Source organism: Talaromyces amestolkiae, assembly GCF_001896365.1.
Source record: "Talaromyces amestolkiae strain CIB chromosome Unknown scaffold2.1, whole genome shotgun sequence".
NCBI lineage: Eukaryota > Fungi > Ascomycota > Eurotiomycetes > Eurotiales > Trichocomaceae > Talaromyces > Talaromyces amestolkiae.
The window spans coordinates 24,739-50,844 of record NW_024468038.1 but is presented as its reverse complement, the minus strand read 5'-3'; the positions used below and the strand labels follow the sequence as shown (position 1 = coordinate 50,844).

Below are 26,106 nucleotides of genomic sequence, written 5' to 3'. Positions count from 1 at the left end.
GTTTGGTGTTGGCTTCGGCTTGGGCGCTTTTTACTACACCTTAATTCCACAATAACACTTACACCGCATTCGACGATCAGAGGAACGCGCGTCTCTACTGGTCATGGACACGCAAACCACAAATACTATTCATTTGTCGTGATCGCCTTGATTGAATTTGTATAAATAGCAGTGTCGTCATCAAAATGCCGGTGCCATACATCGACACACCGCGAACCGAGATAGACGGTAACGCGACTTATTTAACGAACGGACTTCGAAGCGCCTACCGTGGCAATCTATCTGCTTTAGACTCGGTCGAAAACTCATTTCAGACGCCTTCGAAAGATGGGGATATCATCAAGACTTTGGAGGCTCGGCGGCACGCAACCAATGGAGCGACAACGCAGACACCGCGCGTATCTGGCACCGGAGCAAGAATTTCACGCAATTCTCTCGGGGATAAACGGACACTGCCAGCGAATGCGCCGCCAAAAGGCGAATTCACACCCATGATGCGAAGCGTGACACGCAACAACTATCTTCGAAATATGTCGGCAGTGAGAGGCAGCGGTGTTCCCAAGACTCCAGCATATCTTAAAGATGGCTATCGAAGTAATGGAAACACGCCGGGACTACCGCCAATCGATGCGACCAACATATATGAGGACGGTGGAACCTCTTCAATGGCCATGGACGATATCACGCCTTTACCTCAAGTCGCTAGCAGCAGCCCTAACGGTACACCACTACCATCATTTTCGCGTAAAGGCGGTGCTGGAGGAGTACTGGATTCCGACCAAAATATGCTTTCATTGAAAGAGCAAGAAAATGTGAGTATTCATCGCATAGAACTGCGAGGGCATATCATCAGCTAATATGATCTTCAACAGGCTATCAACAAACTCGACAAGGAAAATTTCGGTTTAAAGTTAAAAATCCACTACCTAGAAGAGCAGCTCAAAAAAGCTGGTCCAGGATACAACCAGGCAGCACTCAAGGAAAACACAGAGCTCAAAGTCGCGAGAATCACGATGCAGCAGGAAATAGCACGATACAAGAAAGGTCTACATCAGGCCGAGCGTGACTTGGAGGCATATCGCCTACAGCTTCAAGAACTCCGAGAAAAAGCTAAGCGGAGACAAGCCGACGAAGCCATACAGCGAGAAATAGAATATATGCGTGAAGAGATCGCAACTCGCGAGGCTCAAGTCAACAACCTACAGGAGGAGCTACGCAATGTCAAGGACAGAGATTCTGACGAGGTGGAGCGCTTGCGTGACGAAATTGTCGACCTTGAGACTACCCTACGCGAAAAAGATCGGATTATCGATGCCAAGGACGAGGAGATTGAGACCTTGAAGGAAGATGAAGGCCAGGACAGCAATGCTGTTGCTGAACTGGAAGCCGAGCTCGAGCGGGCAAAACAACAATTGGAGGAATTCCAGGACGATCTCGAAAAGGCCAAGGCTGACGCGCGTGAAGCGAATCGTAATCGGGAGCAAGCCATTGAGCAAAAAGATAAAGCGGAAGATAATCTACGAGAGCTTCAAGATGAGATGGCAAACAAGTCGTTTTCCACCAAAGGTCTCAGTCGTCAATTCGAAGAAAGGGCTGAAGACCTCGAAAAGGAGCTCACTCAGCTTCGTGACGAATACAACGATTTGAAAGAAGATTACGCCGCGAAAGAACGCCGAGAAGAGATGCTTGAAGGACAACTTGAGGAGATTCAACAAGAACGCGCGGTTGAATTGGACTCCCTTCGCGACAAAGCCGATAGTGCTGAGCAGTACCTTGCGGAGCGAGACGAAGCTTTAGGCAGGTTGAAGGAGGTTCTTGACGATCTAGATCGCAAAACTGATGAGAAAGAGCTCCTTCAGACCCGCCATCACGCTCTAACAGATGAATCGGCTAGTTTACAGAGGGAATTAGCAAACGCCCAGTCTACTATTCGACGCCTTGAGCAAGAAATTGAAGACGAAAAACAACGTGGCATGGATAACAATCACGAACTCCGCACTCAACATCGAGAAGAAATAGAACGACTAAGCGAGGAGATTGTGTCTTTGCATCAGGAGATCGAGGACAAGGAAGGACAATTTGCACTCGAACAAGATCGCTGGGAAAGTGCGAAACGTACATTGCAGTCGCAAAAGGATAGGGCCGAGGAACAAGCGGCGGGTTTTAAACGTACAATTGAGAAGCTTCAGGATGTCGAATTGACCGTTTCCGGCCGTGCAGCAAAACTTCAGGACGTGATTGATAGCGAAAAGGATCGTCACTTACAAGAGGAGGCCGTCTTGAGTCGCCAAATTAAGGAACTGGGCGACGACATCGCGTCAAAGAGACAAATTGTTAGCGAACAGCGAAGTGAAATGCTTACAATCAAGGAAGAGCTTCGAGTCAGTCGCCGCGAAGAAGAGGTTTTCAGAGAAAAGGTGCAAGCCTTGGAAGACGAAATTGCCATTCTACGAGCAAGTCTGCAGGAAGAAAAGGAATACTCGAAAGCCAAGACTCTTCAAGGAGTACCTGGCCAAGAAGGTCAACTTCAGAAGGTTATAAGTGAGCGTCAAAATCTGCGAGATCAGCTTGCAAGTGCAAACGTTGAACTACATAATTTGCGCACGTCCACCGCTGAAGCCGAAGCCGAGCGCGACTTGTTGCAGAATGAGCTCAACCAGATTCAGAGCAAATCAAATGGAAGCAACGACTTTGACCATGAAAAGGTCGAACTCCGCAAGGCCAAGCTTCGTCTCGAGAATGAGCTTCAACGGCTAAAAGAAGAAAAGACATCGTTGGTAGCTGCACGAAAATCAATTGAAGATGCATTAAACGCGGAGATTGAGCGTTCCACAGCAGAGGAAAACCGATTATCGAGTGAATTAGTCCAGTTACAAGATCAACTGCGCGCTAGCTCGACAGCTCGAGATCGAGAGTTGACCATGGCAAAGAGCCAAGTCCGCCAATTGGAAAGGAGGATCTCGGAGCTTGAAGCCATGGCCGAGCATCAACAACCAGTCAATGTGGAAGGTTCATCAGTCGCTGCTGATATCCCTTTGCTTCGCCAGAATCTTGATGATGCACGGAAGCGAGAGAAATCACTACTTGAGCGCGAGGGTGAACACAAGAAATCTATACGCGAATTGAGGAATCGAATTTCGGAACTCGAAGAGGCGCTTCATGAAGCTCAGATGCAGAAGTTGAATATTCCATCTCCTGCGAGATCATCATCGGACGGTCTACATGAAGATCTACGAGCGATGCGCAATAGGCTCAAGGAAGCACATAAGATCGTAATGGAACTCAAAACGAAGAATCGAGAATTGGAGAGGACCGCACTGAAGGCCGAAGATCGAAGAGATCTCCACGAACTACTGAAATCGTCCACTCTGGAAGCCGAATCGCTCGCTTTACAACTTTCCGAGAAAGAGCTTCAAGTAAACGAGCTCAAGGCATCTATTCGTCGAATCCGCGAGGAGCGCAGCCTGGCGATCAAGAAATCCGACAAAACCAGTCAAGAATGCAAAGCCCTCCAAGAACGGATTGATTCGCTCATGGAAGATGTTAATGCTAAGACGAATCGCAAAACCCGCCACGATAAAGAGATCCGGGGACTAGGAAAGGAGATTATATGGCTCCGGACACGGCTCAGGAGAGAAGAGAAATTCCGTCGTGACTTGGCTTGGAGTAAAGGGCTTATGGAACTTGGTGAACGAGTTCGAGCAGCTTGGTACGTGATCACATCCCCCCGTCACGCGAAATAGATAACTAACGAGTTTTCACTTCCAGCAACGAGGCCGATCTTCGCATGATCGCTGAAATGGGTATCAACGCCCCCGAACCCAAGAAAGTCTATGATGCACGCCGCAAGATCCGTACAGCAGGTCTTGCCGTGATGGCTACTGTCCGAATGCAACGCATGAGTCAAGAGTGGACCAAGGTCAAGAAAATCGGCGAGAGTCTTCGCCGTGCCAAGAATGAGCTCGCTATGAAACGAGACGGCCAGAGAAGACGCGAAGGGTCACTCAGTTTGAGAGAGATTTCTAGCTCTTAGGATTTGAGTATGAGCTTGATTAACTTGTTGGAGCATTGGCGTTTTTGAGGTTTTTTGGGTGGTCTTTATCATATCCTTTCTCCTATTTATCTTGTTATATCTTATCCAGGCTACCTCCTCCCTGAAACACTGACTGGGTGTCCTCCTGATTCTGTTTATTGTCGATTTGTTTTTTTGTCAGGATGCATTCATTGTACGATCCTTTCCACCGCCAGTATTGATATCCACGAAGCATGGCATGCATTCAAGATTGAGGTTTTTGCCCGAAGGCGAAAATGCGCGGCGTTATTTTTTTTGGTTTCTCTATAGCACATTATGTACTGTCTGCAAGTAAAGAATTCCACCCTAGGTGTCCAGCTCAATTAAACTCCTTTCCCGATTTATAATCTTTTCCTTTCGTATTTTCCCCAAGTCCTGCGTAAAAGTTGAGATGTCGTTATCGTCATTTCGTTCGTTAAATAATGCAAAGATGTGTATCCTGAGTTGAGTTAACAAAAGCGAGTTCAAATTACACAAAGCCCTAATTCAGACATCTTGCTTCGCTGCGCAAAAAGATCCCAGGTTGTCAAGAATCCGTCATAGTTGACGATAACATGTTAGCATGAAAAAGGTAAATTATATGTCAAACCGAACAGAAGACGATGAAAATTTAGCAACGGCCTGTTATATAGCCCATTTGCCTATGTCACAAACTCTTGTGGAGTCTGAAGAGGTCTTCAAGGACATATGTGTTCGCTCAAATGATGCCCCTGAAGATAGTAGTGGAATTCGAAAAGAGATAGAACCTAAGAAGTCTCAACGATGGCCGAAAATCTCGATAGCATCTATCTCGTCCTCTTCGTCATCCTCCACCTCGTTATCGTCTTCATCTTCGATCTCATCAGTAGTCCCGCTTTCATTATCACTATCGCTTTGCTCATCGCTTGATACGCTGTGTTTCCTGAAAAAAGCGTATTTCCGTAAAGGAGAGGTGGCCCAAAAGCCAGGTTCCCCTTCCTCATTGCCGCCTTCACTTCGACGACGAGAGAAAATGGATGCAGCCCAGGTCGAGTCTCGAGACATTTCAAAATAGTTCCCAACAGTAGGTGACACGGCACGCTGACGAGGGCGTCCGTCAGTGGAAGTCGCAGTGGATGGTCGCCAACGAGGATTGGCATCTGCGCTGTCAAATGGTTCAACCCCCAGGCTGGTGGCTGATATAACATCGTAGCTTGTATCCAGTATATTGACAGGGATGGCTCTGGTCCTTAAAGCCAGTTCAGACTCGGTGGTCTCGTCAGTACCGGTAAGTAGCCGAAGCTGTGCTGTGTTATAGGATTCACACCTAGACAAATCAGTATTGACACCTGTTAATGGGACGAGGCTGAAACATACAAATCACATTTCAAACCAAGCCAATGATACGGTACGTTTGACTTGGCACCGCAGTCGTTACAGTAGATCATGGCCCTTGTATCTTCAAACTCGCTCGGCATTGGTTGGCTTTCAATTGTGCGGTCTAGGTTCCTAAAGCGAGCCTCCATATTCATGATACTCTTACTACAGATCGGACACCTGTAGGAGTTTTTGGAGAACTCGTCATAACACTTTTGATGAATGCTGTGTCCACACCTCATGAACACGACAGTATCCGGCGACGTAAACATGTATTCGCCACAGATAGGACAGTCGCATTGTGTTGAGCGCTCAATACACCGGTGGGTATTTTCGATGGATATCGGGATACATACACTGCAGGTCTAGGTGGAATCACTTTAGTTCAAAGATCAATCAAGTAACGGAAGTGCCTACCTTGCAGTGATAAAAATCCTTTCCGATACCCTGTCCAATACGGCAAATTCCACAGTCATGACAGTGATAGATGCTCTTCGAGCTATCATTATCCCATAGCTTACAGACGGCACAGAAATACGAAGCCGCTCTTTCGCCACATCCCTTGCACCATTGTGCTGCTGGTTGAGGCAACCCACATAGCATGCAGAGCATGTTCTCTGTTTTCGGACGTTCGAGAGCGTGGTCTTCGCTCTGGTTATGGCAGAATCGGCACGTGTACCATTTCTTGCATGTGTAGCATTGCAGCTTGACGTTGCGTTTATAATGCGGGCAGCCCAGGACCTGTGCAGCCTCGTCCGCATAATCGCTATTGCTAAGGTTGTCCTCATTTCCACTCGATGGCACGACGTTCGCGACTGTTGACTGTTCGGTAGTGTCCGTAGGAACGTCAATGTCTTTCGGTGCGAAAGTTGGTTCTAAATCTTCTGGTGATACATTGTAGTATGCTCTGACAGACGCAATCGTGCTTTGTTCTATAAGATCATCGAAACTCCTATTAGATAAGCGTCTAAATCGCAGTGGCGACGAAGCTGGCGACTGCTCTCGACTTCGAACCCGGGTTGGAGATTGCGAAGATGATGTCGGCCGTTCGCTGAATGTTGCTCGAGCAGCTTCGTAGCTCTCAATCATCAGGGAATGAATCAAACGGGCTTTTTGGGTACCGCTTGCATCATTGTCTCTTATAGCATGTATTCTCCTTCGAAGATCGGCCATTCCGTCATCCTCAGGGAGTTCGCGCAGTTTAGAGCTGCGATATCGATCGCTGATCGCGTCGCTAGGCGTGAACGCCGTACCCGCCACCGATAGTCCATCAGTATAATTCCCTATATCAGTGTCCATCGCCAGACGAGATTGAGTCTCTCGAGTATCTTGATTACCGCTGACTGGTTGACTTTGGGAATCGTCCATTGTCCGTCTCAGGTCGTCGTTGAGGCCCGAAGTCCGACATGCCACCACTCGTCGCTGAGCACAGTCCAAGTCCGCATCTAACAAGGTGCTTCGTGTTACTGAGTGAGAGTCATCATTATCGAGCTTCTGCAGTGAGGGGATCGAAAGTTGAAAGAGCGTTGATGGAGCAGGTTCGTCAAAGTCATAGTTTCTTGGGGAAGGCGGGACTGATTCGTCGTCGGAGACGGATAACTCGGGGACTTGCGAGAAGCGGCGAGCGTGTCTTAAGATGGGCTCAATCAACAGAGACGAAATGTAGTCACTCATTGGAACAATCAAGTCTTTTTTCATATAACTATGGAGTGACTTGTAGCACCATTTCATCAAGCACGCTAAATATTCGTTTAGTCAAATTTGCAAACCTGTCGTCTCTACTATGTAGTAGTCTAGTCTATAGCTGGGGGGCAATTGGTGAATTAAGAAGCATGTGACACGACTCACGCGAGCCCACTATTACCTGTCGCCTTGCATACAACGCATTTCTTTAGGCTTTCTACTTGTCCATTTCATTCTGGTCTACCGTATTCCAATCCCCTATATGTTTAGATATTTGGGAATCCCGGTCGGTTAAATCCAATCTTGTGAAGGATAAAATCGAGGGCCAACTGGTCCACTCGTCCTGGGTGCAGTCAACCACGTCATCATATGTGGTCGAAGAGGGAGCGCTGACCGCTCTCCCTCACATGCTCCGTATGCAGTGGAAGATTTATTTTAGACGGTACTGGCCCGATCGATTATCGCCTTGGGGCCGGGCACGAAAGCATATCTGCTGCGTCGGGTACGTTTCGTGTGAAGGGGGGCTCTGAAAAATCATCTCAGACAAGTGCCGAGACTCTCGTTGAGGAGCATTAAAGTGGAGTTGAAATGCGCGGCTTTGGACAGTCGAAGATAATTCTGTACATGATCACGGCGGCCAGAGCTGTAGAAATCAGTCGCCAGTTTTGCACGCAGTCATTATTCGAGGTTCTCTCAGCTCACATTTTGGCGTCCCTTTCCACCTTCATGCTAATGAGAGGCTGTTCGTAGTATCTGACATGTAGCAAATTCTTGAGAATTTTGTGCTCGTAGCTATTAGACCCGGCCGCTCGATCGAGAAATTCCAGGGTACGTGTGATCTTTGCTGGATAGAATTCGGAGCGATTTTCAGACCTGAAAGAGGATCTCAAGGTATTTCGCAGGACATGGCGCGCTGGGGTTGCGTGTTTGATGGCTTGTAGCCCTCTTTTATATAGATGCCGATATGCACTGATGACTAGACGGTCTTCCATTTGATCGTGATGCAGCGAGGTGGTGTTGTGCCGTGGTGTCGTATTGTTGCTGTTCGGTGTTGGCCTGATGAAGCAGGAGAAAGCGGTCACGGCAGGAGCCAATGGGGCAGCTCCCTCCCCTCGCATTCACGCCTGCCCGACGGCATAAAAAGGGCAAGAGCTACCCCAAAAGAGACTCGCTGGGCATCCACGACGCTGCGAGGATACTTCTTACTCTTATCTTCTCACAGGGGAATCCGAGCTTTTATTCTACATCCCTGCTCTGCGTGCTCCTAAGAATCTTCTATCCTTCCATGCCTCCAGCACCTACAGTATGCTAGTGTTGGCCCTTGCCATACTTCTCCCTACGTCACGCAGTATCTAAAAGCACCGACACATCTACCTTCTCGATGTTCTACCACCACGACGTGTGCCTGTCCACGGGCAAGTGAGCTACCTCGCCCCAGGACCAGTGAAACACATTCATTTACTTTCCTAAACACCGAATTCAACAATCTACAAGAGACCGGAGCAGGCAGCCAAATCTGCCATGTCTGACTGCCTGTGGCAACGCATACATTAGTTTAGCCCTTTTGTGGTTGACCAAATCTCATGAGACGGAATTTTCTTAGTTTAGTGAGATCTGTTTCAACTTCACAGACATAATGACGCGGTTGCCAGGGCGTCCTGGACCAGGTCGAGCCCAAAACAGCTCGGCCAGGACCAAATTTCGCAAGCACAAGGTCATATTAGAAAGTGTGACGCAGAAACGAAAGAAGCTTAGAACAATCGTCGGTTTCTCATATGCCCTCTGTCTTACACGCACTTATCACTAAATTTGACCATAGTTATCATTCGAAGCGAAAGCTCCTCCTGGATACACTTTCATACCGGCGGGTAACCCAACATTCACGACAGCCTGCAAGGAGTTTTGCCGTGAAGAAGGTCTGAGGATTTTCACTGTTACGGTTAGCTTGTGCCATCAAACTCATTTTTAACTGCTGGTGGCTAATCTTCGAGGTTAAGACAACCCCGCATCAAAACACACACGGCCTATCGCAGCAGGTTCATCGAGTAGGTTATCATTTTCCAAGCGCTGTTGTGGCTCAAAAATGCATGGAGCTTGGCCTATACATTTCAGAAAACGGAAATGTGGTACCTTTCGAACAGTTTGGGACCAGCTTCCCTACGACCGACGAGGTCGTGGAAGTTCCTCAGATTACAATAAATACGGAAGCCAGAGACGTTATCCGCGACCTGTTCCCTAGGATTCCTGATGATGATATTAATCAAATTATCAAGACGGCTTTTCAAAAGGTGACTTTGCTTGCTCCGCTTCGTCTTCCCTCCAATCCATCTAATATCACTCTAGGGTCAACGTAAAGTAGGGACCGCAGTTGAGCTACCGCTGGCTCGTAGAGCCCAGCTAGCTGTAGTAGCGCATATTCGTCACGTCTACACGGACTACGACAAGTTACTCAAAACAACATCTTTTCAAGAAGCACGACGTTCGGTAGAAGACTCTACGTTAGAGAAGCTCGTTCAGTGGCGTGGTGATGATGAAAATGGAATGCCGGAATTGGAAGATGTCTTCCGTGAGGTCATTGTCATTTCTGATGACGAAGAAGGAGATACTGAAGAAAGCGATTTCATCGGAAATGAAAACGTTGCTTCAGCTGGTCGTGATCGTGGTCTGAGTGTTGAGGTGTTGTCAAGTCAGGTCGCTGCAGACAACCTTGATGTCATCACAAACGACGATAGCAATCATATCGTCAGCCCCTTCCCAATCAGAGTCGGCAGAAAACCACTCTTTAGCGATTACAACATCGGAGCTGGAGTCACTAACCTAGCTTCAAGCAAGACAAAGGTGGATCGGCGTGGGTTCAGTCGATATCAAGCTTGGGATCGAGCCATGGATCGTTACCGAGAAAAATCACTTTCCAGATACGGCGAATCTAGCTTGTCTAGGGCTCCTGCAGTAACCAGAGATGAAGCAATTATCACTTCAAGGCCGTTGCACCGCCATCCAAACCAAGTTACTGGACGACCTCTCACACCCATAGTGGAGCGCACGTCCGGTCCCTCTTTTAAAGGGGCGGCATATGACAATCGACCACATTCTAGCGATGTACTTCAGCACAAAGGCCAGTATGCTTCGCAAGAGGGCAACAGACTACAAGCAGTAATGATACTCATTCTTACCAGTCAAATTTTCAGATGTGCTTGATTGTGCTAACCAAGAATTAGGGCCCACCGACACAGCACCAAGCCCCAGATATTCTTCATTTTCCTGACGGCTCCGTTTTCAGTAAAATTACTACAACTTCGTCGCATAAAAGGAATTCATTTCCAATTGATGTTTCGTCTGCTCCTGTGTTTGTTGCGGGGCCAAGATTGTTCTCTGAAGGTAATAATGGGACGACTCTAAAACGAGTCCATCCGACTGCTCACCGTCCACCCAGCGGCAATTGGAGCAGCGATTCTCCTCGAGGTCACACGATAATTCCTTCGATTGAACGTCGCGACTCTCCAATCTCCGCGGGGTTTCCGCTTCAGCACAAGACAAGCGACCCCAATATGTTGCCAAGTGTTGCGCGTGGAGCTTCGGCTTCGCAGTATCGGCGACCACTTGATGAACTTTCGAAGAGAATTGATTTGATAGACTTGACCGAAGATACACTCGAAATCCCCAAAAGGAGAAGACTAGAATCCCAGGAAGCTCCATCTAATGTCCTCCGGTCTTCATATAGGGACGAGTTCAGGAGTTCGGAGGCTCCGGGATCAAGAGCCCAACCTGCACCCTCGATGAAACACAGACGATACCATGAGTCTGTGCCTCAAGGAAAGAGGCCTGGTGTGGCGCCTATTATGAGGACTGATCCAGCTTCGTACTTTGTGAACAGGCCCAGGCAAGAGACTGACCAGGCAGCATACCCCGGTAATAAGCTACATGCTGTACCTAGTTCCATTCCCCAGGTTCTTCTTGACTCTTCGGAAGCTTTCAATGGATCTGGTAGCACGCCTACAGGTCGTCCACCCGTTGACACCCTACCACAGTACAGGAATATGAGCTCTAGTGGTGACTCCTGCGTAGCGCAACCTCCAAAAGAAGCCCCTCCTCGACTCGATCATCCAGTCAGCAGCCATCACAGCCGTGGCACTGGCTCCGATGATGCAATGTGGAGAAGTAAAGCTAACTCTTACGGTTCGCAGAGGAGATTATTAGCAGCTCAGGATCCTGCTTGGTTAACGGGATCGACTACCGTGCCTCAACCATCCTTACCGGTGAGTAGGACACACAGGATCGAACGAGCCACCCACAGTTCGGCGCATAATCAAGAGAACTTCGTGGAACCACTTGTGGACTTGACTCGTGATGCCACTCCTGATACTACACCTCATTACTATGGGGCGCAACGGCGCATCTCTTCGCAACCTCCTTTCGATGGCCAGAGAAAGAGAGATGCGCTCCCTGCATCAGCAGTAAGACGTTACGAGGTTCAGCTGGAAAAGTTGAATCCTCATCGGTACGGCTCCGCTCCATATCAAGAGCGGCAATGAATTACTTTTAAGCATTTTGTTTCTTGTCCTAGTTTGCTATATAGCAAGCTCACTTCATATTCATATCATGGCAAATTGGGCGCCGCTGCGAGTTTCCATGGAGTGTTGGTGATTGGTCTTTTATGTTTTATTAGTGATACCCTGGTTGTAGATATTATCCTAATTGGTGCAATGAATAGACGCAAATTATATGTATTCATTCATTCTGATCCCTCGAATGCATTCGCTTTCATAAAAAATCGTATGAACTATGTAACATGCACAGGCAGTGGTAGTCCAAGGTATATTGTTATCCCATCTCTTCCTCTCCTTCATTATGGAAACCCCAGCTCAAACAGCCTGAGGAGTACCATCGGCCTCTCCGCTATTCACAGTCTTGCCGGTCTTCTTGATGGTCTCAAGAACCCTTTCGTATCCCAAGGAGTCCTCCGCGACGACAGTGGCCGTCTGCGACTCGAGGCTTACGTCGAAGGATTTGACGCCTGAGAGAAACCGAAGAGTTAGCGCCTTATCTGGCTGTTTGAGAAAGCGCGAAGTAAAGTAAGAACTTACCATCGAGTTTCTTGAGGACACGCTCAACAGCGCCGGAGCAGCCGCCGCAGCTCATGCTGACGTTGAATTTGTATTGATGTTCGGCCATTTCGAGTTGTACGGAGGGGAATTGTATGCGGGGTATGTAGATGGAAGAGTGCGCAGTATTCGATAAGGTAGGTGGTACTTTGTTTGATTGGTTATAGATTGTGGCGTTGGATGGATTATTAAATGAAAGATCGTAAGGTGAATAATTGACTGCTTTTTGAAAGGTAGGTGGGTAGAGGTAGTTAAATATTTATGCTGATGATGCCATCCGTGAAGATGTAATGTAATCATTTATCTCCGCAGCGGCAAATGGCTAGCTGAATGCATTACAAATGCATTCGACGCAAGTAACTAACTAGTTTGGCAAAAATTGCTCCTTGCTTGTTTGACTATCATATCTAAATAGAGCATTACTGGCTGGAAAAAAGTCTTTGATTATGTGGCAGATGCAACGCATAAATGACTCGGCGCAAAAATATCTCATTCATGTTTCATGTACGTATGTTCCGGGCGTATCAGATTGATAATGCTGCTACCATCTGATACAACCTCTCAAACATACAGCAAAGCTGTCTAGAAAGCCTTAATAGCTACTGTCAACATCAGATGACTGATCACAGATGACAACCTGTCTAGAAACCTGCCGCTCTCTTCTTTTTTCTTGCCTTGACATTGCTATTTCCCCCAGCTTGTCGGCTACCGAATACGCCTCGCTCGACTTGAGTCATAGGCATACTATCTGTTATCTGACTGCTTGGTAAGAATTGACTGCTTCGTATGGGCAGTTTCGAGCTGTCGAACTGAGGCTGGCTGCCAGAGAATTGTATCGATGGTACAACAGGAGAACTTCGTATGGTTCTCGCGTTGACGCTATTAGCCCTCGATCGCGAACGAGTGCGCGTCCGCTGTTTCGATCTGGATCTAGATCTGGAGCTGAAGTTCCCATCGGTTGTTTCTGCCGCCAGAGCCCTCTCCAAATCAAAGGCATCAGGGTTCCCTCCAACATCCCAAAAGGAAAGAACATCCTGTATGGCACCTCCCAACGAGTGACTCATGCTTGGCGGTGAAACTGTCCTGAGATCTAACAGGGCATGAGTGATCACGTTATGCTCTTCTGAGAAATCGGTCACTTCATTGACAGAATTTCGTTGACTGACGGTCGAGCTCCTCCGCCCTGGCAATGATGATTGAGATGAAACGACACTGGTACTGTCGGGGATAGAAGTGTCTATTTGTACCGTGCCTGCCAAAGAAAGTTCAACAGACACTTGCCGGATCAATTTTTCCTTGGAGATTCGGATCCGGCTTGGTAACTGCCGTGGCAACTTGGAAAGCCAGTCGCGCACAAGCTTTTCGTAGAGCACCAAAACACCAAACGGCTGGAATGAACGAAGTACATTAACCTGTCCTTGTGACCGTTCAGACAATAAATTCAGCGGCAAAAAACATAACGCAGTTTCTGCAGAGGACTCCATGGGCGCAAAGCGAGATCTGAACCAGTCGATCTCATGAGAACTATCGTCGATATCAGAAAGAACAGGAGGGTTATCGATTATGTCCAACCTAAAGGAGTCAGCCAATGCCCAAAGAATATACAGAAGATGTGTCTTACATGGTGTGCACGAAAGGAGGGCCCTCTTCGGCCGAATCGGTCACCGCCGTTATCAGATGCTCTACATAATCTCTCAAGCTCTGATACTCTGGACGCGAGTTTGATGGTCTTATTAGTTTATGCCAGTCGCCGCTAGAAAGCAGAGAATAGATTCTCGTAAAGTCCACAGATACTCGAGCAGGTCTGGTTTCAACAGGCTTAGAGAAACATAGAGGCATTTCAGTGACTCCATCTAGTTCATCATTATCAGATAGCTCAACGCTTGTCTCTCGACCTCCTTTTCGTTTCTTCTTGTTCGGCAGAAGAGAGACTGCACTTAGGAGCAAAGCTTCACGGCCCACTTCCAGCTCTTCAGTAGATGATAGACCACTTGGCATTGAGTACAAGTATTCATGAATAGCCATGGCACCGTCGAGTATGAAAAGCTTCATGAACCTTGGGCAGTGATCGAGGGCAACGCGCTTTGACAGGAATATTTGCTGTTCGACCTCTTTGAAAAGAATCTGTTTGATGGGGGTCTCGTATCGAATCGTCTTCAGGCCGTTTGTGCTGAGTTTGCTGGGAACATAGACGAAGAATGGGTCCGACATCGAGTAGTTGCCATCTTCATATCCTTCAACTGGGACTTTAAAGGACAGTATACAGGAGTCAAGACGCGAGTAGAGAAGTAAGTAATATTCTGAAAGGGGAAGTTAGCAAAACTTAGACGGTGTGTATAAGATCCGGTATATGTTCATACCTTCACCGATAATGAGCGATGTCAGTCGAAGAGTGAGATCGTCGGCGTCGCGATCATGCAGCCAGGCGAACTGCGGGCGAATAAGCTGTGCCTCTTGGCCTGCTGTCTTGAAGTCGAAGCACAGAATTCGGCTCGTAGTCAGAACGAAGACGAGAGAAATCCGAGACGAGAAGGACTTGACGTCAAGGATCCATTCGGTTGAAGATTGCCAATTCAGCTCAATTCCGTAAGACGTAGTAGTCGTTCCTTGCATAACGTAGAGCATGGCATTGCGTCGCCCACAAACTATGAATGTGTTGACATCTTTTACCCACTCAATTCTGCCCCAAGTGTCGTACTTTACCTCATCAGTAAGACTGTCACCATCATCGCTTTCCACGGCGTCGCAAGGTAGCAAGCCAGAGTGTTGCAGTTCGGGAACAACACCGCTACCGAGTCTGACAATATCCTGCAACTGCCAGATACTCCAATGGCCGCGCTCATCCACGATTGCGAACTGTTTAAGATACCACGGGTTGAATGTCACATCAACATGAGTGAAGCCGCCCGTCTGTGATACGTCAACCTCGGCAACTACACATGGGTCGATGTGAGAAAGCTGCGACCTAGAGTAAGCTGTGCCGAATAATTCAGGAGGTTCTATGAGCTGAGCCTCTCGATGGTAGATTGGTTGCAATATAGCCGTGCTAGAGAGTAGACGAACGGCTAATAAACCCCCTGGGCTTTCGATGCTGTCGGCGAATTTGATCTGGCGGATAGGCGTCTGTGTAAAAACCCAATCGACTCCCTTGGAATTACCTATCGTGGGCACGCGAAAAGCAGCGTCTTGGTCGAGATTGGAAACAACTTTCTCAGCTTCAATTGTGCGAAGAGAAAGCACGTTCTGATTCTGTCCAGATGTAAAGGCTGCAATAGGAACAGTCCGCATTCGACCTCGACGAGTGCGTACGTACTCGGATAGCTGCGCATTTCCGAATTCGAGTGCTGAAGATATTTGCGGGTTGAAATGCGAATCGGCCTCTTGAACGGTGTGCGATAATTCCTCTTCGCGCGCAAACGATGGGGCAATGGTTATCAGCTCGGGGTAGTCTTCCAATAGCGCATTGATGTCTTTATTTTTTTCTCTAGCAACCGGGAAATTCGCTGCAGACGGGGCAACTACTCGTCGCTCATACCCTGTGTAGGAGATTATTTGCGCTACAGACCATCAGCTTGCATTATTCAAGATGAAATCGTCTATGTAAACTCACAGGGCCTTAATTGTCGGGCAAAATGCCACTCCTGGCTAGCTGAAGTATAAGTTGCAGGACTCGGGTTGCCGTATTGAAGGGCAAGGCCAAAAGTATGGTCATCCATTTGGACCTGTCCTGATTGCTGTCACGATGTTCGTCAATATGTAGAATCGGTCACTCATTGCGGCCAACAAGCATGTAGGAGCTGGACTTGGTGGTGACTGGCGAAGATATGTGGATGATCGAGAGTCTCTGTCAATAAAGTGTTTATAACGAATCTGGACGAAGTGAGCGAGTTCATGTGACAATAGAGGATCAAGCAGAAGGAAGGAAAGAAGCTCTCGAGATATTTTTTAGCAAAGGGTTTCCTGTTGCGGTCTAGCTCGGCCTAGTAATTTGTATGGAGTCCGCGGTTGCCCCGCAACTGCCATCCGCGCCATCCTTTTTTGATCTCTATCAGTCGCGTCTCTTCACTGCCATACAGCCATACACCCAGACAACAAAGAGTAGTCTCTGAAACTCTCTACAGCACTGTATCTCCTCCACGCAGCTAAGATGTCGTCCTTCGAGCCTTCATTATCCACCAGCGCCATGCGACCGCCATTGGCATCTGCAGAGGCTCCCTCCATAGCAGATACTCTCCCAAGCCTCAATTTCGGCTTTGAAGATTTGCGGAGTCGAATGGCACAGTTTACAGCAAAATTTGACGCTTTTATTGAGAAGGGACGGAAACAAGTCTTGCAGGAACGCAATCAGTTTCACAGCAACCTGGCTGAACTTCAGAGTATGTGGCCATGTCGCGGAATGCCGTAGCATGCTAATTGTATTGCCTGAACAGAGGACTACGACATGAAGCAGAATGATATCAAAATATTGACTTCCAAGACTCAAGACCACCAACAAACGATTCAGCGCGAAGGCGCCGAAGCCGCAGAGATACACGCACACATCTCCTCGATCACACTTGAACGCGACAACCGACTCTCAAAACGGGATAGACTAAAGCGACAAATTGCGGAGACTCAACAAGCAATCGACCAGAAATTACAGGCGCAAAAGGCGCATGCTCAGTACCTCGATTCACAAGCTCGACTGAATGTTCCTGAATTAGAATTCTGGCAGGATTATCTCTGTATGCGGATCGAGGGTGCTGGAAGGGAAGATCGGTTGAAGATAGTATACACACATCTTCTGGAGAAAGACTGGGAGAAAGAGGCCTGGTTTGAATTGGGTACTGCGTCGAGGGATTACGAGATATATCATACCAAACCCAAGTTGGAGAGGGAGGCCATTGAACGCGAGTTGGACATTGTCAACGAAGACCGAGATTTTGGGGCACTTTTGAAGAGGATGCGCCGACTGTTTTTGGAGTCGATGAAATAATGGGTTATGACTTGTCAGAAGTATTTGGTGTTCAAAGTGATGTGTATGAAATCATTAGAATATTCTTTCATGGGTAATATAACAAGACCAGCTCGCAAAAAGTTGCAGCCACACCGATCGTCATGTCAACATCGTCACGTTTCATGCATAGAATTCAAATACTCCATCATCGAACGAACTCAGAGACCGTGAGCCTAACCGCCTGTAGCTTCTCTGTAGAAGGATATACTGCGAGAAGCACCAGCAGTCGCGAAGCCTTCCGTTCTGCCTATCTTGGGCAACCATTTCACACTCCATACGGCCTTGTCGTTCTCTGAATGGGTCGCAACACATGTTCTGCGTTCAATCGACCATACTTTCACTTTGCCATCGAACGATCTGGGAATTGTCAGAAGAAGCGAAGCGATCCAGATTTTACAAAGCAACCATAAACTTACCCGCTTAGCAGATACTCTCCAGTGTGACTCCAGTCCAGTGATAGAATCCATGCCGAGTGCCCGGTCAGTTGAGTCACTTGTTCCCCCGACTCTGTGTCATAGAGCACAATGACTTTGGAATCTCCGGCTGCTGCAAGTAACTTTCCACCCGGTGAGAAAGCCACTGCGCGAACTGGCTTAATAAGACCTGCAAATACATTAAATTAATGAATCTCTCTGACCTCACTCAGATCCCTTACCAGATAATGAGAATGGCATACGACCGGTTTCGTTGCTAAACATGTAAATACTCCCGTTCTGGTGACCACTTGCAATGTACTTTCCATCGCCTGACTAGATCATAATTAGTCATAAACAAACAGCTCAAGGACAGCTTTCGTTCCAACGCACCATATCAATACAAGCACCAAAGGCTCCCTTAGTCTCGTAGTCTCTGAACTGCTCGCCGTTGCTTAGGTCCCAGACCTTGATATGGCCATTGTTTGTTGTGCCTGCAAGATATCGCCCATCTTCTGATAGACAGATCGCCCACGTGTCTGGCTCTTTTATTTCGTCTGTTGATCCGTTCTTAGAGACGACCTAGCTCATGCATGCATGAGAACACTCACTCGATAAAGCTGACTCCTCAGACCATTCGCCGTTATTGTTATTCCAGATCTTGAACTCGCCCCCGAAGCCAATGCTGGCAGCTTTCAGACCATTCCTTGATGTGACGACATGATGGCATCCAATCTTGTGGGCCGCTTCGATTGTTTGAGTAAGCGGGAAATCTGTATCCTTAGTAGAGTGTATCTTGAGCGCGGATGCTCCTGAAGCTGAAATGATTTGGTTGGAAGTCACAGCCAGGGAAAAAATATCAACGGAGTGGGCTATAGCTCATCAGCTTTGGATCGTAGTATCGCACTTAGAGCAAGCAATTACCGTTGTCCGCGGAGCCCCACGAAAGATACTGTTTGGACTTTGAAGCGTGTTAGATATGGTCATACTCTAGCGCCATGAAATTCGTGTCCTCACCATGTTTTTTTCGCAGTTCTGTCTCTAGAACAGCGGGGTTTGTAGCGGGGAAGGTTGTGAGCTTCGATCAACTGGCTGATGATGCCAAGGTTGATGTGCGGGTGGTGCCTTCCCTTTTTATGTACAGCTTTTTTTTACGGGAAATGAAGCACACAATGAAAAAGAACATTTTTGTTGATCGAATTTGAAATTTTCAGATAGTACAGATAAGTAAGCTTGACAGCTCTAAACAACATTGATGCTACAATACAAAACACCCAGATAACGCCTGTTGCCATGCACCGACCACTGAAGAATCAAGTAGTCCACTTCGAAAGTATTTAGTCTTCATGATGCGCGACATGAATCAGTGGCGTTTAGCCGCAGCATCTACTTTCTGTTTGTCGATTGCGGCCTGCGCCCATTGACCCTTGATGTCTATGAGAAGAACAATCAGTCTGCGAACAGAAATAAATGGTTTCAAMCCTGCCATACCTTTAACACACTCAGGGCATAGAACATGCGATTTCTTCGGCTCTCCACAGCCGGGGCATTTAGTCAAGCTCTTCACATCCTTTAATGCCTTGCCGGCCATTTGTCGGTGTCGTTTCTTCATGTGGGAGGTCTTCTTTTTGGGGACGGCGCGGAGAACTGATTCCCAGAGGCCGGCTAGGAACGAGGGGATTTCATTGGCGATGTATCCACTGAGGAGTGGTAAGCCCTGGAGCAAAACGGCTCGCTGGTATAGATTGCTCCATTGTCGTGACTGTCGCAGGACGGGGGATGTGAATGGCGACAGAAATGGAAGCGCGGAGATGTGTCGGACGGCCATGGCTGTGTTTTGGATGGATCGGTCGAAAACGAGAAATTGCAGCGTGAATGACTGCAGTGCTCAACTAGCGAGCGCAAATCGCAGACGGTAAGAGTGACACAACGGCGGGTGCTGGAGTTGTACGCGGCATCCGACTGCTCGGCCTAGAAATTTCGTATGAAGCCTTTCCTTTCGAGGTGGAGCTCGCACGGAATGTTTTCGTTGGGCAATTGAAGCTGTTATGGGCTAGATCATGTCGGGACTAGTGCGGTCCCCCTGATTGATCCGCCCGCAACAGCCAGAAACAACTCCCAAACTCAATAATAGGGGGTCATCTGTCTGGAATCGACGAAACAACGTCTTTGGTGTTCGGACTGTCGGCTGTTTCTTTCTGATTCACAGTTCTTGTTCTCTCATATTGTCACTTCTCGTCGATTTTCATCCCCATTACGTGCGTGTCTCGTTCCATCTAGCCATGGCCTCTGCACCCACTGTCGCAGCTCCCCCGAGCACCGTCTTCCCTCGCAGCCATGTCGGTTTCGACAGCATCACCTCGCAGATCGAGAAGAAGCTCCTGAAGCGTGGTTTCCAGTTTAATGTTATGTGTGTCGGTTAGTGCTACAGTCGCGGCTCGACATTTTCTGGTTACGAAACAATGAGCTAACTGTTGTTTGTCTTTGTGTGATAAGGCCAGACTGGTCTCGGAAAGTCGACCTTGATCAATACCATCTTTGCTTCACATTTGATCGACTCCAAGGGTCGCCTGACCCCTAATGAGCCCGTCCGCTCCACGACTGAAATTCAGACCGTCTCTCACAGTATGTCAGCCATGATATCTACATGTTCGGAAAGTATAGTATACTCAACTTGCTGTGTTTATAGTCATCGAAGAAAACGGTGTACGTTTGAGGCTCAACATTGTCGATACCCCCGGATACGGTGACCAAGTCAACAATGACCGATGGTACGAATTCGCGATTAGACATGAACAGGATTATTTGTACTGACTGTGGTAGCTGGGACCCCATCGTTAAATACATCAAAGATCAGCACTCTGCCTACCTCCGCAAGGAACTCACAGCTCAGCGAGAGCGTTACATCCAAGACACACGTATTCACTGCTGTCTTTTCTTCATCCAACCATCCGGCCATGCGTACGTTCTTCGGCACTCTGGTTACTAATGATACTGACCGAGTCCTAGCCTCAAGCCGATCGATATCGTCGTCCTTAAAAAGCTTTCCGACGTTGTGAATGTCGTTCCCGTCATTGCCAAGTCCGACTCCTTAACCTTGGAAGAGCGACAAGCATTCAAGGAGAGAATCAAGGAGGAATTCACTTTCCACAACTTGAAGATGTACCCCTACGACAATGACGAGTTGGATGATGAGGAGCGCGTGATGAACGTCCAGATCAAGGTGTGTGCTACTAGCACTATGACAGTGACAATGGTGCTAATGAATTTAGGATATCATCCCCTTCGCCGTCGTCGGAAGCGAGAAGAACATTGTCGTCAACGGAAAGCAAGTACGCGGCCGCCAGAACCGCTGGGGCGTGATCAACGTCGAAGACGAGAACCACTGCGAATTTGTGTACCTCCGCAACTTTTTGACCCGCACCCACCTCCAAGACCTCATTGAAACCACCAGCCAGATCCACTACGAGACTTTCCGTGCCAAACAACTCATGGCCTTAAAGGAGAGCAGTGCTGCCGGCGGTGGACACACCGGTGGTAGCCGACCCATCAGCCCATCTGCTGATCGCGAGCTCAGCCGGAACTCTCAGAGAGTCACCATGAACGGCTACTAGGTTCAGATTGGCTGTGGATGGGTGACGACTAATGGACAACCGACATGTCGGTTGACGAAGGGGACGGACGGGGACGCAGACAAAAATAAACAAGCTTACTGTTATAATAAGCCCGTGAGAGCGGTTTTCCTTTTGCCTGTTACAGATATCCATTTTTAACTATGCAATTTTCTTTTCGAGTCACTTGTTACTACTCTCCTTTCTTTGCTTCCTTTGCTGTCCCGATACGGGTATGACTTGAGCTTGACTAGCTATCTTTACAACGACATTCAGTAATTAGCACAATTTTTTCGGCTAAACAGTCAGTTCCTATAGAAAGAGCAAGGCTGTAAAGTTATGGACTTCTAAGTAATGTATTCTAATGGAATTTATAGAGGCAGTCAGGCTTCTCACCGCCCGACTTGAACAATTTCCCCGCGCCAATTTTCCCCGACATATGAAAGTCTTCAACACAACTTTCTACGCCCCAGAACTGTGGACAGTCAATTACATGTTTAGTTGCCGAGCGCTGGCCTCGCAAAGATTTCGATCTGTATTCGCAAAGTCGAGTTTCCAAGCTACCTATAACATCTATCCGCGCACGCGCGCATCAGCCATGGCTACTTCATCAGGTACGAACAGCTTTGCCCTACATTTCGCCAAATGAAGCTTACAAGTATGTTCGTATAGTACACAAATACCGCCCGGTCGTGGTATCCGGTCCCTCTGGCACAGGCAAATCGACCCTTCTCAAAAGACTCTTTGAAGAGTTCCCAGATACCTTTGGTTTCTCGATTTCTCGTATGGATACTCCTTTTGGGTGGCATTGATGCAACACGACTTGCTGACATTGCGCTATATAAAGACACCACTCGCTCCCCAAGAGCAGGCGAGGAAGATGGAAGGGAATACTACTTTACGACAAAAGAGGACTTTCTGAAACTCGTCAGCGAGAATGGGTTTATCGAACGTGGGTCCCCCTTCCAACTGTTCAACTGGAACACACATTTTCAATTGACCAGCTTTTGCTTCATGTAGACGCTCAATTCGGCGGGAATTTCTACGGCACCAGCGTACAAGCCGTGCGCAACATCGCCTCCAAACAGCGCATCTGCATCCTCGACATCGAAATGGAAGGCGTAAAACAAGTGAAACGAACAGACCTCAACGCGCGGTTCTTGTTTCTCTCTCCGCCTTCCATTGAAGAGCTTGAGCGCAGACTACGGGGTCGCGGCACCGAGACGGAGGATAGTCTGAGTAAACGTCTGGCGCAGGCGAAGAATGAGTTGGAGTACTCGAAACAGCCCGGTGCACATGACAAGATTGTTGTGAATGATGATTTGGAAAAGGCCTATATAGAGCTAAGAGATTGGATTGTTGATGGGGGTAAGTTTGGGGCTAGTGATTGATTTGGTTCAAGACTTGAAGTTCATGTTGCATATAGAACTGTTTGGTACTGTATCTACGTAAATAAGGCTAATAATACATACATCTGGGACATGCTGTTACACGCACTGTGAACCCACCAAAGAAGGGATCATGATCACTATTGAGGCGAGATTCCAGCTGCAGACCCCCGTTTATTTCCATTCCCAGCAGCTTCGGCCTCTTGCTCCAAGAAATTAGACCACAATTCTGCAAGAGTCTCCTTCCCGCCAGCAGCATTATTCCCGTTCTCCATGTAATCGCTCATGAGAGAGGGTGTGCTCGGTGTTCGATGTACATAGAAACTGGGTACTTTGAGTGCAGTGGTGATGTTGCTTATTGTAGTTGAGGTGCCGGGACGACTGAGTCCAGCTTGTTCTCTTTGGTCTGTAGAAGTTAGTACCAATGGATGAGTGATGAGAAAAAGGAGATTTACCATCATCCCATTGTAGAAGAGCTGCTATGAGCTGCAAAATCTGAAACTTCTTCGGGTCGGAGCGATCAAGGGCCAGGAAGTGTAGAAGATGGTTTGTCACAACGTGTCTTGATGGATCAGTATTCTCCGGATCATCATAGGGTAGATAGATTGACATACCGATCAACATTATCCTCTGGTTTACCTCTCTTTAAAAATCTCAAAGCCTTTGTCAAATGATCATTCAGCGTAACAGCTTCATGTCGCAGTTTACCAATCAGGAGATTCTTCTCCTTGACCTCTTTCTCGAAGGGGAGGAGTCGATCCAATTCTGCCTGTGCCTGTTTGAGTTCCGTATTGGCCTCTTCTGCTCGTTTCTCAACCTGCTGGAGTTTCTCTCTGAGTTCCTCGAGTTGTGCATCGGAGCTTTGCACAAGCTCACGGAGTTCTTGTTTTCGTGCTGTTTCATATCAGCCCAGTAATATATAAACAACCTGAGAGGGAAAAGTACCGTCTTGAATCTCCTGCAACGCTCGCTGCAAACCATCAATCGTGTTGGATTGCGTATTATTATCCGACACAGCACTATTATACTCATCACGAAGGCTCGAAAGCTGCTCTTCCAAATCATTGACCTTCTCCGTAAGTCCCTCGCGGATCGATCTCTCTTCCATCGCCAGCACCTCCCAATTGTGCATTGCCTGTTTCGCCTCCTCGAATTCGGACCGGATATACGACTCTTGTTCAATGAGCTCCTCTTTCTCTTGCTGCCAGTTCTGCTGCGATAGATTGGCCCTGTTGCGCAGACTCGATAATTCATTGGAATGTTCTCGTGCGTCTTTCTCCAAGTCTGCGATTTTGGTCAACTTTTCGCTCACCTCGGCTGTCAGGGCCGTATTTTGGTCTTCCAATTCTTCGATGCGAGATCGAGCATGAGAAAGCTCTTCCTGTAACTTTGTCAGTAAGCTTCAATAATATGTGTTTGAGCTGGCGTACAGCATCCTCTTTCAACCTTTCTCCCAATTGCGACTTGATCGTATTCACTCGCTCCAAGAGTTTCTGAAATTGTGTCTCAGCCTGCGTTTTTTTGTCTTCAGACTCGTTTAACTTCTGCTGCAACGCTTCCATTTCTTCTTCGTGTTTGTGTTGGATCTGTTCCAGCGATTTGCGGAGTTCGGTCACTTCGGCGCGGAGAGAGTCTCGGTCTCGTACCAGGTCGTCGAATTTACTGTTGTCTTCCGAGTCCGCCGGTTTGGTACTTGTCTTCGTTTCAGGTTCGGGGGGTTTGTTGTCATCGTCATTATCCTCATCGAGTCTCTGCTCTTCCGTCGCAGGATCTGCGATGGCTTTGCTTTCACCGTTGACATCCTGGGCTTCGTTCTATGAATGGTGATAGGTTAGCAAGGAATGTCTGAGGAGCTGCATTAATTTATATTCACCTCTGCTCCCTCATTATCTCTTAACTCTTCCTCTACAACACTCTCATTCTGTGTGTCGTTCTCCGCGGCCTTGCCACTATCGGCATGCTGCTTGTTGGCCTGGTTCTTCTTCTTATTCTTCTTGGACTTTGCGCCTGCATTTTGTTAGTGCAAATTGTAGATAATCAGAGAAGAATGACAAACTAGAAGACTGCTTGTCCGGCGACATGGTGGACTGTTGTTTGGCAGTTGTGTAGTTGTCGAGATGGTTGTGGTATACGTAACTGTCGACGCAGGAGTATATTTAGTCAATGCGGGCCGTGGCAGGTGCGTGTCAATAGCGGAGCTTCTGTCATACATCCAACTGTTTCTTACGAGTATATTCTTGATTAATGATTATATGAATATGTTGAGGTTCTCTTCAATTGGTGATAAAATCACATAAAATCATCTAAAAAGTCATCTCCTCGATCCTGATTGTTACTCTGCATCATATTCTCCTCACTAAACAAATCATCATAAGCATGCTCCTTCTGCCATTTCTTCTGCTCCCTCTCCTGCCTCTCCTTCTTCTCCGCCGATTTCTTATCTTCTCTCGCCCTCTGCTCTTCTTTGCGCTGCTTCTTGAGAACCTCTTCCTTTTCCGCTTGCAGGTCGGGAAACTTTTCGACGCGTGTTTTGTTGAGCCGGTTGACGATCGGGTTTTGGCGTACGGCGACGAACACCTTTTTCACTTGCTTAGGATTGTGGAATGAGACTTGGCCCGTGGCCATGGAGGCGTTTTTCAAGAGGTTTGCCCAGGGGGTGTAAATGACTGTGACGTTATCTTTTTTGTTACCTATCCTCCGGGTCCCATCAGTAACTTTCCGTCTGGTTATGTCGAGTTCGGCATACCCTCGATCGAATTGGCCTTGGTCAACTGCGCGCAGTCCTCCAGGAGCTCCTTGGGTATATTCTCCCATGTTTCGCCTTCCCTTAGTCGTAGGTATACGTGCGCACTGGACAGATTATCGACGTGGAACTAGCAGCCGTGTCAGGCTTCTCTTTCTTACTTTCGCATAGAACTCTGGCGGGGAAGGGAATAGACAACGAACCCTGGCATCATGCAATCAGTATATGCCGGTCGATGCTGTTTTTAACCGGGAAATATGAAGGTGGATTACCAAACGTCTGATTCCAGGCCGTGCTTTATAAGCTCCTCATCTAGAGAATTGTACATCAGACCCTGTATAGCACTTGTTCGGTGTTTTGGAGGGCTCACTTTCAAACTTGTCCTTGCCGACGTAGATGGTGGCAGAGGGAGAGACGACGTTGGAAACGAAGTAGTAGACCATTTTGAGAATTCGACTGTATTCAAATACACAGAGCTGAGAATTGCAGGTGTAGACTGCTGAGGATTGAAGCGTACAAAATTAGAGATCAGGTGGGGCAGCACCATTATCGGAGTCTCGCCAATGAAAGCGGGCGGCTGTTCTATACTTCCTGTAGGATTACTAGGGGAAACGGTCTTGAGACAAATATTGATGAAAAACATTTGATAACGCCAACGATCTATGTACGTTCTATCAACTAACACAAGGAACGACCCAAGATCATACCCTCTCATACAGCATTTTATAGATATTGTTCTATAGGTATAATACAAACCGCCTCC

At 47.7% G+C, this 26,106-nt stretch overlaps 10 protein-coding genes across 10 annotated transcripts; 5 read left to right on the top strand and 5 right to left on the bottom strand.

The window, feature by feature from the left end:
- Window positions 1-185: 185 nt before the first annotated feature.
- BHQ10_001312 (uncharacterized protein) lies at window positions 186-4,033 on the top strand (the record flags this gene model as incomplete). The annotated part of the gene is made up of 3 exons (XM_040873335.1): window positions 186-812; window positions 873-3,709; window positions 3,769-4,033. The coding sequence occupies 3 exons, from the start codon at window positions 186-188 to the stop codon at window positions 4,031-4,033; spliced, it is 3,729 nt and encodes a 1,242-aa protein (XP_040729817.1).
- A 795-nt stretch (window positions 4,034-4,828) lies between these two features.
- On the bottom strand, window positions 4,829-7,081 carry BHQ10_001311 (uncharacterized protein; the record flags this gene model as incomplete). The annotated part of the gene is made up of 3 exons (XM_040873334.1): window positions 4,829-5,357; window positions 5,408-5,531; window positions 6,004-7,081. The coding sequence occupies 3 exons, from the start codon at window positions 7,079-7,081 to the stop codon at window positions 4,829-4,831; spliced, it is 1,731 nt and encodes a 576-aa protein (XP_040729816.1).
- A 1,645-nt stretch (window positions 7,082-8,726) lies between these two features.
- BHQ10_001310 (uncharacterized protein) lies at window positions 8,727-11,622 on the top strand (the record flags this gene model as incomplete). Its single annotated transcript, XM_040873333.1, has 5 exons — window positions 8,727-8,852; window positions 8,910-9,029; window positions 9,082-9,378; window positions 9,434-10,243; window positions 10,309-11,622. 5 exons carry the CDS (start codon window positions 8,727-8,729, stop codon window positions 11,620-11,622), a joined length of 2,667 nt encoding a protein of 888 aa, XP_040729815.1.
- Window positions 11,623-11,952: 330 nt separating this feature from the next.
- BHQ10_001309 (uncharacterized protein) lies at window positions 11,953-12,262 on the bottom strand (the record flags this gene model as incomplete). The annotated part of the gene is made up of 2 exons (XM_040873331.1): window positions 11,953-12,104; window positions 12,175-12,262. 2 exons carry the CDS (start codon window positions 12,260-12,262, stop codon window positions 11,953-11,955), a joined length of 240 nt encoding a protein of 79 aa, XP_040729814.1.
- Window positions 12,263-12,833: 571 nt separating this feature from the next.
- BHQ10_001308 (uncharacterized protein) lies at window positions 12,834-15,908 on the bottom strand (the record flags this gene model as incomplete). Its single annotated transcript, XM_040873330.1, has 4 exons — window positions 12,834-13,764; window positions 13,814-14,492; window positions 14,553-15,749; window positions 15,803-15,908. The coding sequence occupies 4 exons, from the start codon at window positions 15,906-15,908 to the stop codon at window positions 12,834-12,836; spliced, it is 2,913 nt and encodes a 970-aa protein (XP_040729813.1).
- Window positions 15,909-16,339: 431 nt separating this feature from the next.
- Window positions 16,340-17,167, top strand: BHQ10_001307 (uncharacterized protein; the record flags this gene model as incomplete). Its single annotated transcript, XM_040873329.1, has 2 exons — window positions 16,340-16,568; window positions 16,623-17,167. The coding sequence occupies 2 exons, from the start codon at window positions 16,340-16,342 to the stop codon at window positions 17,165-17,167; spliced, it is 774 nt and encodes a 257-aa protein (XP_040729812.1).
- A 194-nt stretch (window positions 17,168-17,361) lies between these two features.
- BHQ10_001306 (uncharacterized protein) lies at window positions 17,362-19,429 on the bottom strand (the record flags this gene model as incomplete). Its single annotated transcript, XM_040873328.1, has 8 exons — window positions 17,362-17,545; window positions 17,605-17,791; window positions 17,844-17,937; window positions 17,995-18,158; window positions 18,213-18,473; window positions 18,526-18,562; window positions 18,992-19,035; window positions 19,093-19,429. 8 exons carry the CDS (start codon window positions 19,427-19,429, stop codon window positions 17,362-17,364), a joined length of 1,308 nt encoding a protein of 435 aa, XP_040729811.1.
- Window positions 19,430-19,883: 454 nt separating this feature from the next.
- Window positions 19,884-21,215, top strand: BHQ10_001305 (uncharacterized protein; the record flags this gene model as incomplete). The annotated part of the gene is made up of 6 exons (XM_040873327.1): window positions 19,884-20,019; window positions 20,098-20,226; window positions 20,291-20,372; window positions 20,425-20,562; window positions 20,611-20,824; window positions 20,874-21,215. 6 exons carry the CDS (start codon window positions 19,884-19,886, stop codon window positions 21,213-21,215), a joined length of 1,041 nt encoding a protein of 346 aa, XP_040729810.1.
- Window positions 21,216-21,810: 595 nt separating this feature from the next.
- Window positions 21,811-22,664, top strand: BHQ10_001304 (uncharacterized protein; the record flags this gene model as incomplete). Its single annotated transcript, XM_040873326.1, has 5 exons — window positions 21,811-21,826; window positions 21,885-21,995; window positions 22,060-22,164; window positions 22,233-22,580; window positions 22,639-22,664. 5 exons carry the CDS (start codon window positions 21,811-21,813, stop codon window positions 22,662-22,664), a joined length of 606 nt encoding a protein of 201 aa, XP_040729809.1.
- Window positions 22,665-22,740: 76 nt separating this feature from the next.
- Window positions 22,741-25,786, bottom strand: BHQ10_001303 (uncharacterized protein; the record flags this gene model as incomplete). The annotated part of the gene is made up of 11 exons (XM_040873325.1): window positions 22,741-23,006; window positions 23,056-23,162; window positions 23,215-23,494; window positions 23,546-23,981; window positions 24,031-24,414; window positions 24,474-24,607; window positions 24,657-24,736; window positions 24,894-25,290; window positions 25,347-25,450; window positions 25,616-25,655; window positions 25,714-25,786. 11 exons carry the CDS (start codon window positions 25,784-25,786, stop codon window positions 22,741-22,743), a joined length of 2,301 nt encoding a protein of 766 aa, XP_040729808.1.
- Window positions 25,787-26,106: the final 320 nt, after the last annotated feature.